The following is a 14,366-nucleotide window of genomic DNA, read 5'->3' as shown; positions in this document are numbered from 1 at the left end:
CTTACACCAAAAAAGACAATTGTTTATACCAAAAAAGACAATTGTTTCTAAGTTTGGTTTTTTTTTTTTTGGTTTATAAGTTTTTATACATCCTTATAAACAGAAAGATCTCAGTACACAGATTTATGACTCAGTACATAAGATTTAGGCTTAAAAATTCACCTTCAAAAACAAACTTTTCAGACAACTCCAATTCCAATAATAGAGTAGTTCTATTAGATCAATCCTCTTGCTGACCATAAACTCCAAGCCAACTATTACATATAGTCAAATGCTCTATCACTAGACTATTATTGTAGTGATTAGTTCCCATTATATACAAATATTTAATCATTATGTCCTACACCTGAAACTAACAGAAACTTATATGTAAATTTTACCTCAATTTGAAGGAGGAAAGAAAAGGTGATCTAAAAAACTAAAAAGCACCCTAAAGCAGTCAAAAATTGAAGGAAGAAAACACCTGAAAAAGCAAACCGTCTTACATGCGTTCCCTATCCCCTTTTATTACAAATTTTTATAGGATTGGCCCTAACAGAAGCCACAATAGACAAAGAAAACAGAAAACTCATATGGAAACCTCTATTCGGGACACCTGGGTGGCTCAGTGGCTGGGCATCTTCCTTTGGCTCAGGGAGTGATCTTGGATTCCTGGGATCGAGTCCCTCATCGGGCTCCCTGCAGGAAGCCTGCTTCTCCCTCTGCCTGTGTCTCTGCCTCTCTTTCTGTGTCTCTCATGAATAAATAAATAAAATCTTAAGAAAGAAGAGAAAAGGAAAAGAAAAGAAAAAAAGAAAAAGAAAAAAAAAAAAAAGAAAGCCTCTAGTCATAATAAAGAATGAGAGAAAAAATTTGGGAGTGAAAACAGCAACTAGAAACTAAGAAAGAAAATCCAGAGAGCCAGAGAGGGTATTCCCAAATTGTACCCAAATCTCCAAGTGACCCCCAAACTATATTAAGCAAAGGTTAGAACTCTAAAATGTCCAGCTAGTTAAGCATCTGAACAGAGTTTTCAGCTGCAATCCACCATAGGTAGGAGAGAAGTCTAAATTCAGCCAAGTTAAATCCTTGCTACAAGTAAAAACAACACTCTTCAGAACAATTCTAGCAGGGCACCCCGGGTGGCTCAGTGGTTTAGCACCGTCTTCGGCCTGGGGCAGGGGCAGGGGGTGGGGGTTGGGGGGGTGGGGTAGAGGGGTGTATCCTGGAGACCCGGGGATGGAGTCCCACGTCAGGTTCCCTGCACGGAGCCTGCTTCTCCCTCTGCCTATGTCTGTGTCTCTGCCTCCCTCTCTCTCTCTTCCTCTCTCTGTTTCTCATGAATAAATAAATAAAATCTTAAAAAAAAAAAAATTCTAGCATAATCCAATGTCTCTAAAACATGAGAATTCAGTGTCCAGAATGCAATCCAAAATTACTGCATAGGAAATCTTGGCAAAGAAACAGAAACCATTAAAACAAAGAATGTGGTGTACCTGGCTGGCACAGTTGGAGAAGTGCACAACTCTTGACCTCAGGGTCATGAGTTCGAGCCCCACACTGAGTACAGAGATTACTAGAAAAAAATAATATAAGCTTAAAAAAATAAAAAGAATGAAAATTCCAAAACTGAAAACTACAATTTCTAATTCAAAAAAATCCACTGAATGTGCTTGACAGTAGACAGATCAATATAAATTACCCTATCTGAAGACCAAAGAGAAAAAGATTTAAAACGAAATCAAACAAACAAACAAACAAACAAACAAAGTCTTAGTGCCCTATAGGATAACGTCAAAAGTTCTCACATACTATATATCTGGAATCCCAGAAGAAAAGAGAGAATGGGGAGGAAATGATTCTAGAAGGATACTACAGGATATTAAAAGAACTAGAAATGATAAATGAGTAAATATAAAAGACTAATTTTTCTTAATTTCTTTTAATTCCTCTTAATTTTTAAAAGACACATAGAATGGTTTAAAGTAAAAATTACAAGCTTTGTATCATGAGGTTTATGACATCTTTAACAAAAAAGGATGTATGAGTTAAATACAACTATACATACAAGATTCTACATCTTAGATGAAAAGGTAGAAAAGAAGGATGTAGACTACAAAATGTTAAAGAAGTATAATAAATCCCTCGAGCAACCACTAAAAAATAATGCAAAGAGGTATATCCCAAAAAGCTAATATATAAATTAGAATAGAATTTTAAAATACATTCAACATTTGAAAGAAAGCAAGAAAATCAGAAAGAAAGAAAAAAGTGATGAGAAAAACTAAAAGTATTAAAATGATAGATTAAAATCCAATCACAATAATAAAGAATAATTTGGGGCTGATAAAATAGGAATAAAAACAGCAGATTAAATAAAAGTATTTTATCAATGTTAAATTTACTGAAATTGATAATTATGCTGTTGTATTTTTAAAAATCTAACTTTTTCTTATGAAATACACTAAGAAGTATATACATGATGTATGCAACTTACAAGTAACAAATACCAATTTTGTATTTCTTTGGATATGACAATATCATTACCACCTACTTTGGCAAAGTTGTTAATTTCATTAAATTTAAAAGGCCTGAAAGCATACAATTATAAGAAAGTTCACATTTAGGGGTGCCTGGGTGGCTCAGTGGGTTAAGTGTCTGCCTTCAGCTCAGGTCATGATCCCAGGATCCCAGGATCGAGCCCAGCATCAGGGTCCCTGCTCAATAGGGAGCCTGTTTCTCTCTCTCCCTCTGCCATTCCTCCAGCTTGTGCTCTCTTGCTCTCTGTCAAATAAATAAATAAAATCTTTAAAAAAAGAAAAAAAGTAAGTTCACATTTACTAAACATTTCCTATTTGCCAGGCACTTTGTTGTATTAATTCATTTATGTGTGAGAAGAAAGTTGATGACAGTGTTTTCAATGAGAATAAATTATTTTGTAATTAAAGAAATTTAGAAAGACAGTTAAAATAAGCTCTTACCAGGAAATACATCAAATAAACCTGTTCCATCACCATTGTCATCATCTGCTGCCATGATCCTATTTCCTTTTGACAGTCGCCATCTAAGGTATTAAATATATAAAGATTTTCCACTGTTAAAATCAACTTCACAATTCAGAGAATAAACCTAGCTTTAAGTTAAAAAGCAACTTCCAAATCTGGACACAATGAATAAATTCACTCTCTACAATCACTTCAAAAAAAAGTGCTTTGGGCAGCCCCAGTGGCTCAGCGGTTTAGCGCCGCCTTCCGCCCAGGGGGTGATCCTGGAGACCCAGAATCAAGTCCCGTGTTGGGCTCCCTGCATGGAGCCTCCTTCTCCCTCTGCCTCTCTCTTTCTGTTTCTCTCATGAATAAAAAAATAAAATCTTAAAAAAAAAAAAAAAAAAAAGAAAGAGAAAGAGAAAAAGAAAAATGTAACTGGCCAGAATTGACTCAAGAAGAAACAGAAAACATGGACATACTTAAGATGATTAGATAATTTGATACAGTAGTTAATCTATTCACAAAGAAACTACTAAACACAAACAGTGAACTCTACCATACTTTCAAAGAACAGATAAAACATAATATATTCCAGACAGCAGAAAGGGAGAAAAAGTCTAAGAGACAAATAATTTCATAAAGTTAGTACAGTGTAGACATCAAAAGTGGGCAAAAATAGGACAAAATTGGAAAATTACAAGACATGAAAACTATAGGCCAATCTTTTTTTATAAGCATAAAAACAGCCTTAAAAAATTAGTCAGGGGGGCAGCCTGGGTGGCTCAGTGGCTTAGCACCACCTTGAGTCCCGGGTGTGGTCCTGGAGACCCGGGATCGAGTCCCACGTCAGGCTCCCTGCATGGAATGGAGCCTGCTTCTCCCTCTGCCTGTGTCTGTGCCTCTCTCTCTCTCTCTGTGTCTCTCATGAATAAATAAATAAAATTTAAAAAAAAAAAAATTAGTCAGGGGCACCTGGGTGGCACAGTCAGTTAAGCATCTGACTCTTGGTTTCAGCTCAGGTCATTATCTCATGGTCATGACATCGAACACCACATCAGGCTTCCCACTCAGTGTGGAGTCTGCTTGAGATTCTCCCTCCCTCTCCCTCTGCTCCTGCCCCACACACACCAGCTCATGCTCTCTCACTCAACTCTCTCTAAATCTTTTTTTAAAATTTACTGAATGCATCCAGCAAGATATTAAGCAAAAAACAAAAACAAGGGGTGCCTCAGTCGGCATCTGACTCTTGATTTCAGCTCAGGTCATGATTTCAGGGTTGTGAGATCAAGCCCCACATCACAGTCTGTGCTCAGCATGGAGTCTGCTTGAGATTCTCCCTCCCTTTCCCTTTGCCCTTCCCCCTGGCTCACTAGATACCTCAAGTAAATAAGTAAACAAAATCTTTAAAAATAAAAACACACTACAGACAAGTGAGCTTTATCTTTAAAAAGGAACAATGGTTTAACATTAAAAAGGCAATTAGCATAAGTACTGTCCTCCAGTTAATACTTTGCTTATACTAGGGATCCCTGGGTGGCGCAGCGGTTTGGCGCCTGCCTTTGGCCCAGGGTGCGATCCTGGAGACCCGGGATCAAATTCCACGTCGGGCTCCCGGTGCATGGAGCCTGCTTCTCCCTCTGCCTATGTCTGCCTCTCTCTTTCTCATGAATGAATAAATAAAATCTTTAAAAAAAAAAAAAAAATACTTTGCTTATACTATTATAAGCAAAGTATAAAGGGGCTTATACTATTTTATATGTATACTGGAAATGAATAATTCACATAAATGGATGATAGATGACAGGAACCATATTTTCCACTACTGAAGTGGGAGGTTACAGAAAAACAAGAGAACAAGCTAGAATGACCCCTGTAGCAATGGATTAGAGTTGAAATCATCAGTAAGAACTCCTATTTAATTTAATACAGATATTGATTACATATAGAAATATTTACAGTTATGTGTATATACATGCATTAGTACATACACATATATTTTTTTGCTCTACCAGCTGGGAGGGCCTAAAAAACACCTTGATGACAGTAAGCACACCTAGTATCCACATTTTGGCTTCTAATACTATTCTCCACTAAAATGGACCAAGACTCCTGGGAAAAGTGGCTGATTTTAAGAGAGGCACAGAAAATATACAAGATAAAAGTGGAGCATCTTCTAGTGCACAGAAGTAAAGAAGTGGGGATCCCTGGGTGGCGCAGCAGTTTGGTGCCTGCCTTTGGCCCAGGGCGCGATCCTGGAGACCCGGGATCGAATCCCACGTCAGGCTCCCGGTGCATGGAGCCTGCTTCTCCCTCTGCCTGTGTCTCTGCCTCTCTCTCTCTCTCTCTCTCTGTGACTATCATAAATTAAAAAAAAAAAAAAAAAAGAAGTAAAGCAGTGTCCAAAAAAATTTATGAAGGAGGTGCCTGGCTGTCAGTTGGTAGAGCACACAACTCTTGATCTCAGGGTCCTGAGTGTGAGCCCCACACTGGGTAAAGAGATTACTAAAAATAAATAAATATACCTTAAATTAATCAATGAAGTTTTTAAAAATCTCCCTCAAGCTTAAAAACAATTGATTAAAGTATGTCAAAAAGGGCCACTGGAACCAACTGACAGCCCTGAAGAGCCCAAGCTGGAACAATTTGAGCAACAAATTAAAGTAGTATTGTATTATAACCCAAAGCATAAATATATCAGTCCATACTGATACTAGTAAATTAATAATGGCAGGGCTTAACAATGAGGAAACCTGTATCAATAGTCATAAATCATGTTGACAGGGGCACCTGGATGGTTCAGTCGGTTAAACATCTGCCTTCAGCTCAGGTCATGATCCCAGCATCCTAGGGTCGAGTCCCATGTCTATCAGGCTCCCCACTCAGTGGAGAGCCTGCTAGCTTGCTTCTCCCTCTCCTTCTTCCCTTCCCCCTCATTCACGGGTGTGCTTTCTCAAAATAAATAAATAAAATCTTTATAAAAATTTTAAAAAATAAAATCTTTAGAGGTGCCTGGGTCCCCCAGTCAGTTAAGTGCCTACTCCTGGTTTCAGCTCTAGCCATGATCTTGGAGTCATGGATCAAGCTTGGCATCAGGCTCTGCACTCAAAGAGAAGTCTACTTGAGATTCTCTTTTCCTCTCCCTTTTGCCCCTCCTGCTTGTGCTCTTGCACTCTTGGGCTCTCTCTTTCCCTCTCTCCCTTGTAAATAAATAAATATTCTAAAAAGTCTTTAAAAAACAATTAAGAAATAAATATAATTCACATATAGGAAAATTCATTATCAACGTTGGCAATTTTCCCCAACTTTATAAACTCAATGCAATTTCACCCAAACTTAAGAAGTTGACCATAAAATTCAAACTGAAGTGTAAAGGGCCTATGAGAGCCAGGACATTTTTTATTTTGATGGAAAGGGAGTAAGCTTTTTACTGAAGTATAACATAAATATAGAAAAAAAGCACAAATCATTAATAGACAGTCCTATGATTTTTAACAACCTAAGCACATCCATCTGACTACCATCCAGATCCAGAAACAGAGCACTATCAGCACCCCGGAAGTACTCCTCATGCCCCCTTGTAACCACTCCCAAATGTTGGCAAAAATGCATGGAGATGTGTACCACATTGCTGATGACTTATTTTGTAGAAGGACCTGCGTATCAATGGAGTGGGAGACAGATTCCAAATGAGGACACCATTAACAACACCCTAGAAGTACTCCTTATGTCCCCTTGTAGCCATTATCCTCTCCCAAATGTTGGCAAAGATGTGTGGAGAATAAGAGCATACACATTGCTGATGATTTGCTTTGTAGACAAAAGACCTGCATATCAATAGAGGCATGGGAGGTAGATTACAAATGAGGACACCATTAACTTTGGAGAGAAGGCATATATTCCTGGGCCTCAGGCAGAAGAGGATGGAGGATAAGACTCAAATTTCATTAGAGTCAAACAGAAGAAACTAAATGTCAAACCAAGGAATCTGGTCTTGAACTTTCAAAAACAGGAGCACTGAAGGTTTATGAGTTAGAAACACTGGTATAAAAAATGAAATGGAAAGATTAATGTGTGGAATGAACTAGAAAGTGTAGGAAAAGAAACTAGAAAGGAGGCTACTATGGGTCCACATAATAAAATAATCCAAGATGGAGACAGTGGGAATGAAAAGGATGTTTATGTGAGATATAATAATGGAAGAAAGAAAATAGGGTAGATGCCTGGATATGGGAAATATAAACAATCATCTTTTGCCTCAACTCATTCTCAAGCTACAAATTTCCATTATATTTGATTCTTTTCTTTAATCCACACTCACTTTCTTTTTTTTTTAAACTTCTGTTTTCTTACCCATTCTTTTTTTTTTTTTTTTAAGATTTTATTTATTTATTAATGACAGACACACACAGAGAGAGAAAGAGGCAGACACAGGCTGAGGGAGAAGCAGGCTCCATGCAGGGAGCCCGATGTGGGACTCGATCCCAGGTCTCCAGGATCACACCCCGGGCCAAAGGTGACACTAAACCACTGGGCCACCGGGGCTGCCCCACACTCACTTTCAAGTGGTCACAAATTCTTAGCGACTTTATTTTTAAATCTCTCAAATTTAATGTCTCCTTTTCACTCAGTTATTCCAGTTTCTAATTATTTTTCACTTAAATTATTACAGTCTCCTAGCTAGTTTCCATACTACCAAAGCCTTTTTCCTTCTAGCACTTCCTTTTTTTTTAAGATTTTTTTGAGACAGCATGCATGGGTGTGCACAAGCAGGAGAAGGGGCAGAATGAAAGGAAGAGAGATCTTAAAGAGACTCCACGCTCAGCATGGAGCCTGACATGAGGCTTCATCTCATGACGCTGAGATTATAACCTGAGCCTAAATCAAGAATTAGACACTTAACCAATTGAGCCACCCAGGCACCCTTCCTTCAACCACTAAAGCAAAAATCCTGTAACGTCTAACCCGTGTTTCACTCCCACGCCAAAAATATTTAAGAGCTACTGAAAACATTACTGTGAATTAAGCTTGTCTAGCACAGAACACAAGGCCTTTCCAGAAATATCACAACTTTTCTATCTCACATTGCTCCCCTCACCTACCGCATTTAGCCACATGAGACATTCTGTACTACACCATTAGTTTCTATAATGCAAGGTAGTACACATTATTGAGAAATAGAGAAATGATGTTAGTGTAATGTAGAAATTATATTGGTTCAGACACCATTCTTCCCAGATTAAAAGATTATGTACCATAAATTATAGCAGCCAAATGCAGCAAGCCTGGAAGGACTCTAGTCCTATGTTAATGCCATTACCCTAGATGTCCATCAGTCCCCTTTCTTCCTCTGATCTCAGTACAGCAACAGCCTTTGTCTTGCAAGGAGGTAAGCATGATTTTCTTCCGTCTTTGTGGGGCACCCAAACACCAGGCAAAGAGCCAAAGCCATCCAGTCTGCCATTGCAGACTGTACTTGCAGTTCCTAAATTATGCCATGTACTTATTTTTTTTTTAATTTTCATTTATTTATGATAGTCACAGAGAGAGAGAGAGAGAGAGGCAGAGACACAGGCAGAGGGAGAAGCAGGCTCCATGCACCAGGAGCCCGACGTGGGATTCGATCCCGGGTCTCCAGGATCGCGCCCTGGGCCAAAGGCAGGCGCCAAACCGCTGCGCCACCCAGGGATCCCCTATGCCATGTACTTAAATCCACAATATCCTGCATCTTCTGTTTCTTTACCTGGACTGTTCATCCTCTTCCCAAACCCAACTACCATAATAGAGAAGCCCCTTTTCTAGAGACACAATCCTCATTCCCTTATTGTACTGACACACTGAACATACCATTACATTCGGCTACCTCCACTGCAATTATTTGCCTTCTAAAGTTGTTCTTAGACTTTAGCATACATCAGAAATACCTGGAGGAGTTAGAACACAAGGTTGATGGGTCCCATCTCCCAAATTTCTGACTCTGTAGGTCTGGAGTGAAACTTAAAAATCTGCATGTTTAAAAAGTTCCCAGGTCATGCTGCTAATCCAAGGACCACACTTTGAGAACTACCTTCCCTTTTTTTTTTTTTTTTTAAGATTTTACTTTTAAGTAATATGTATACCCAACATGGGGCTCAAACTTACAACCCACAAGACCAAGAGTTGCGTGTTACACTACTGAGCCAATGAGGTGTCCAGAAAACTACCTTCCTTAGACCAGTGCTGGCCAACTGAACTTTCTTTTTTTTTTTTTTTTAAATATATATTTTTTATTTATTTATGATAGTCACAGAGAGAGAGAGAGAGACAGAGACACAGGCAGAGGGAGAAGCAGGCTCCATGCACCGGGAGCCCAACGTGGGAGTCGATCCCGGGTCTCCAGGATCGCGCCCTGGGCCAAAGGCAGGCGCCAAACCGCTGCGCCACCCAGGGATCCCCCAACTGAACTTTCTATGACGATAAAAATGTTCTGTATATCTGAGCTGTCCAATATAATAACTACTAACCATATGTAGCAACATAAAATATGCATAATTTGAGTATAATCCTTTCCTATTGCTGCTCTAACAACTTTACACAAACTTAGTGTCTTAACACAAATTTATTTTCTTTATAGTTTCATTTGCCACAAAAAGCTCACAGGAAAGATTTCACAGAGCTATGATTATTTCAACTTCAATAACACCTAACTAGCTCTAAACGCAATTGGGCCCTTATAAAAATATATTTGAATGCTATCTTAAGGCAGTGAGGTCCTGGACATCAATATCTTCTTTTCTACCACTACAAAGCAAAATTTATTTCATTGGGTTAAATACTTGATAAGCTAACACAAGCAAACACAAACATAAAGAGTAAGTACTGCCACAAAAAAGTGTACCAAAAGAGTACCATTTCAGATTTATAGACTCCTCTGCTGCCACCTCAGAGTACTTGAAAATTAGTAACATTTGAACTAAAACACAAATCAGCAGTCAGCAACAAGATGCTAAAGTTAATAAACACATTCCTTTAAGTCCAAACTCACCAAGTCCAAAACCAAGAGAGATCATCTTCCCATCAACATCTGTCACCTCCTGACATGTCTACTTGGGTAGCACTTAGCATCCCCTAATAGTCTGCTGACTATTAATAGTCTGCTGAATATATAATGGTCTGCAATGTTTCTCCCATTTATCCTTGATCTTGCTATCTGCATTTTATTTTAGGCTCCACTATAGTTATCTAATTATCTCCTCTCTCCAAATACATGCCAAACACAACTGTTGGGTTTTTCTGAAGTAATCCTGCTCGTATTATTTCCTGCTCAAAACCTTTCCATTACTTCCCAATATCTACTGAATAAAGTCCAAACACCCTACCTTGATACATACTGATGCCTACTTTCTAGCCCCATCATTCACTGTCCCAAGGTTTCCAAAATCCCCAAGGTTCAGTGAAAACAGGCTCCTGTTTGCAAACACAATCCCTGATACCATCTCCCCACTACATCTATGAGCTCACAAGCAAGTCTGGGTGTGAATACCTCTATATTAGAATTTCAGAAATCTCTTACTTTTTGTAATTTGAAAAGGCAAGTCAGGCTGTGGTTTTGAAATGGTCAGAAGTGCACATTTGAATACACTTTCCGTTAAATCTTTTTGATTCTCCACAGAAAACTCAGATCTGCTTATATCTCTGCTATAGCTCAGTCACCTCTCATGGTCTCCTGTACTGTTTTCATAGTCTTCTCTATTTTTTGTAAGTAATATTTTCTATACTCTTCTTGCTAGAGTTAAATTCCTGAAATCCAGATTTGATCATGATATTGTCTTGCTTTAAAAACCCTCGGTGGGGGGATCCCTGGGTGGCTCAGCAATTTGGCGCCTGCCTTTGGCCCAGGGTGCGATCCTGGAGTCCCGGGATCGAGTCCCACATCAGGCCGCCAGCATGGAGCCTGCTTCTCCCTCCTCCTGTGTCTCTGCCTCTCTCTCTCTCTCTCTGTGTCTATCATGAATAATAAATAAATAAATAGGGATCCCTGGGTGGCGCAGCGGTTTGGCGCCTGCCTTTGGCCCAGGGCGCGATCCTGGAGACCTGGGATCGAATCCCACGTCAGGCTCCCGGTGCATGGAGCCTGCTTCTCCCTCTGCCTATGTCTCTGCCTCTCTCTCTCTGTGACTATCATAAATAAATAAAAAATTTAAATAAATAAATAAATAAATAAATCTTAAAAAAAAAAAAAAAAAACACCTTCGTTGGTTTCTTCCAATTCCTACTAGATGAAACCCAAGTAACATATCTGACTTTTCTAAAATGCAAGTCTAATCATGTTCCCTCCTTTGCTTAAAACTCATCAGTGCTTCCTGTTGATTTCAGATTAAAAAATAAATTTTGGGGCACCCCAGGTGGCTCAGCGGTTTAGTGCCGCCTTCAGTCCAAGGCATGATCCCGGAGACCCGGGATCAAGTCTTGCGTCGGGCTCCCTGCATGGAGCCTGCTTCTCCCTCTGCCTGTGTCTCTGCCTCTCTCTCTCTCTCTGTCTCTATGAAAAAATAAATAAAATCTTTTAAAAAAAATTGTCACAATTGTGTTTACAAGGTCCAGAGTGACCTGGCCTCCGCCCACAATTCCAGTGTTAATCTGCATCCTACTTCCCCACTTCCCAGAAGTCTTTACTCTTGATCAAATTGACCTTCTTTCATCCCTGAACATGCCATTTGTCCCCTCCCACCACAGGGCTTCTGCAAGGAATGGTCTTTCCTCAATGCTCCTACCATCGTTTAACTTATCTCTAGTATTTTGGCTTAAGTAACATTTGAGCCTCCCTGGCTTCTCTCTCTCCGCTAGATCAGTCCCTCTCATATATATTATTATACCACTGTGTCCTTTCTCTATATGGCCTCTTTTCAGTTTATGATTACATTTTTTGTGGGAATTCCTAAAGAAATGTCCATCTCATCCAATGGACTATAAGCTCCATGAAGACCAGGACTGGCTCTGTTCTGTTCACCATTGTATCCCCAGCTCTCCGCACAGGGCCTTCCAAGTCAGTAGGTAATAAAAAAAAAAAAAAAAAAAAAAAAGTATTTGTTGAATTACTGATATTCCCAATTTACTAATGACAACTCTGAAGTTCCTACCTTCGACAACAAGGTAGTCCTGCTTTTAACTCAAACAGAGAACCAAAGAAAACATGATGAATTATCTGTTGGACATGCAGGTGAAGTTGTCTAATAAAAAACTGGAAACTGGAGTATGTAGCACAAAAGACAAAACCTAATTGGTAGAGATCAGATTACTCTCTTGAAATCACAAAGGCCCATGATTCTCCTGGAAGAGAAGGGAGAAGGAAGAGGAAGAATTATGTACAGAATTTCTTGGAAAGAGGGGCTTATTCACACGGGCCCTCACCTTCCCCCAAATGAGTATCTCAACATACAAGGTGAGGTACTATTGACAGAGGAGTGTTACACCTATGCAAAGTGTGGAGGCAAAATTTTACATGTTGAGAACCATGATGATGAAAGAAAAGAGCTGCGAAGTCACCCAATTATTTTAGGAACAATTCCAATGGATTCAGATGTGAAGACGGAGCATATGAGAGAAAGATTACCTACCCTTTTGTGACAGGACAATGTCTTAAAAAGACAGTCTAAAGGAAATTTTCCTTAAAAAAAAAAAAGAAGAAGAAAAGAAAAAGAATGAAATAAGCATTTGTAGAGAAAAACAGGAAAAAGTGAGGGGAGAAGGAGAGTATATTTTAAGGCTCATGGGAAAGGCTAAATCTAATAGAGCAAGAGCCCTGAAGAAAATGTAAAGGGAAAATAATAACAAACACTGCATATACTGACCACTATGGGCCGGGGCCTTCAATGTTCCAAATACATTATTTAAATCTTCCCGAAGTCCCATTAAGTATAACTATTCCTTTTCCCATTTTATAGATGAGTAAACAGATAACGAATGATTAAGAAACTTGCCCCAAGGTCAAACAGCCGCTACATGGCATTACTGGGATTAGATTCCAGCTCCTTTAAAGCCAAATGACAAAAATGAAGAATATTCATAGATGGAAAAATAATTTTTCATTGAACGGGGGCCACGTCTTGTGAAATGGGAAGAAACTCTAGAAGATAAATGGGGTGGGGGTTGGGGAATTCTTGCCCATGGGATTGGGGGAGGGGCACTGAGGAAGGGAAAGGTTTGGAGCTCTAGCTGCGGAGAATGGAGATGAGGGAAAAATCTGCGAAAGACTAGGGGAAGAATCAGAGTCAACGCCAACTTGATCCCCGACGCACAAATCCCGAGATTCTGCTAATTCTACATGAACAACTGAGTTGGGGGCCGACTATGTGTCAGGTACGGTTCCAGGCGTTGCGGAGATGAAGGTAACTTCGCTGGATTATTACAGTCTCGAAAACAACCGACATCAATGACCACCTGACACTTAGCAAAGACCCATTCCTGCAGAATCCCATCCGAAAGCTTTGCGGAGTACATTCCAAGACAAGACGGGGGGAGGGGGAGGGGCGGGAGGAGCAGTCGGAAGGGCAGCTCCTACGTGCGCTCGCCCCAAGCGCCCCCGGATCCTCTCGAGGGACCACAGAGGGACGCGAAAGCAAACCCAGAAACTGCACCCGAGGCGGCGGGAACGCAGCGACCTGCGGGCCCCGGACACCGGGCGCGCCCCCCTCCCCCGACTCCGCGGCTCCCTTCGACTCCTTGGCTCCCCGGACACCACCAGCTTCCGCTTGGGGCACTACCGCGCCATTCAGTCTCTTCCCCAACAGCCCCGAGCCGACCGGACCCCCACACCAACTTACCCGCCCTGCCTAGCCCGAGATAGCCGGGGCTCCCTTCTGGACACCGAGGTCTCCCTGGCATCTCCGCCAATGCCAGGGCGCAGTCAGGACGCGGAGGCGGGACTGAGCATCCATGGCCAATCAGACCACACGTAAAGCACGTCCCGGCGCACAGAACTAGTTCCCGCCTTTGGGAGGGCGGAAAAAAAAACCACGGTTGGCGCCAAACTCACGTAGGCTTGTGCGGACTTTAAGAGAAAGAGGCGGGGCCTAAGCTGGGGGCGGGGCTTCGCAGCGGAAGGGGCGGGACCTCGGATAAATTAGGGGCGGGGTCTGGGGAAAGGTCTTTAATGAAAGGGAAAGTAAGCTCTGAGAAGGCCTTGTCTTTTATTTTCATTTAACTTTTTTTTTATGATTTTATTTATTGGGGGATCCCTGGGTGGCTCAGTGGTTTAGCGCCTGCCTTTGGCTCAGGGCGTGATCCTGGAGACCCGGGATCGAGTCCCACATCGGGCTCCCGGCATGGAGCCTGCTTCTGTCTCTGCCTCTCTCTCTCTCTCTCTGTCTCTCATGAACAAATAAATAAAATCTTAAAAAAATAAAAATAAATAAATATTTTAAA

The 14,366-nt window shown here is 40.7% G+C and overlaps 1 protein-coding gene across 1 annotated transcript in view; it reads right to left on the bottom strand.

The window, feature by feature from the left end:
• The window catches only part of CASP8AP2 (caspase 8 associated protein 2), a 37,101-nt gene extending 23,231 nt beyond the window's left edge, over nt 1-13,870 (bottom strand). The window contains exons 1-2 of the mRNA XM_038554732.1: nt 13,766-13,870; nt 2,961-3,043 (exon numbers count right to left, since the gene is read on the bottom strand). Coding sequence (XP_038410660.1) covers nt 2,961-3,015 — 55 coding nt within the window. The 5' untranslated portion in view covers nt 3,016-3,043; nt 13,766-13,870. The remainder of the gene's footprint in view (nt 1-2,960; nt 3,044-13,765) is intronic.
• Nucleotides 13,871-14,366: the final 496 nt, after the last annotated feature.

This window comes from Canis lupus, chromosome 12, assembly GCF_011100685.1.
Source record: "Canis lupus familiaris isolate Mischka breed German Shepherd chromosome 12, alternate assembly UU_Cfam_GSD_1.0, whole genome shotgun sequence".
NCBI classification, from domain to species: domain Eukaryota; kingdom Metazoa; phylum Chordata; class Mammalia; order Carnivora; family Canidae; genus Canis; species Canis lupus.
The sequence above is the reverse complement of the archived record's forward strand: the minus strand, read 5'-3'. Positions and strand labels throughout refer to the sequence as shown.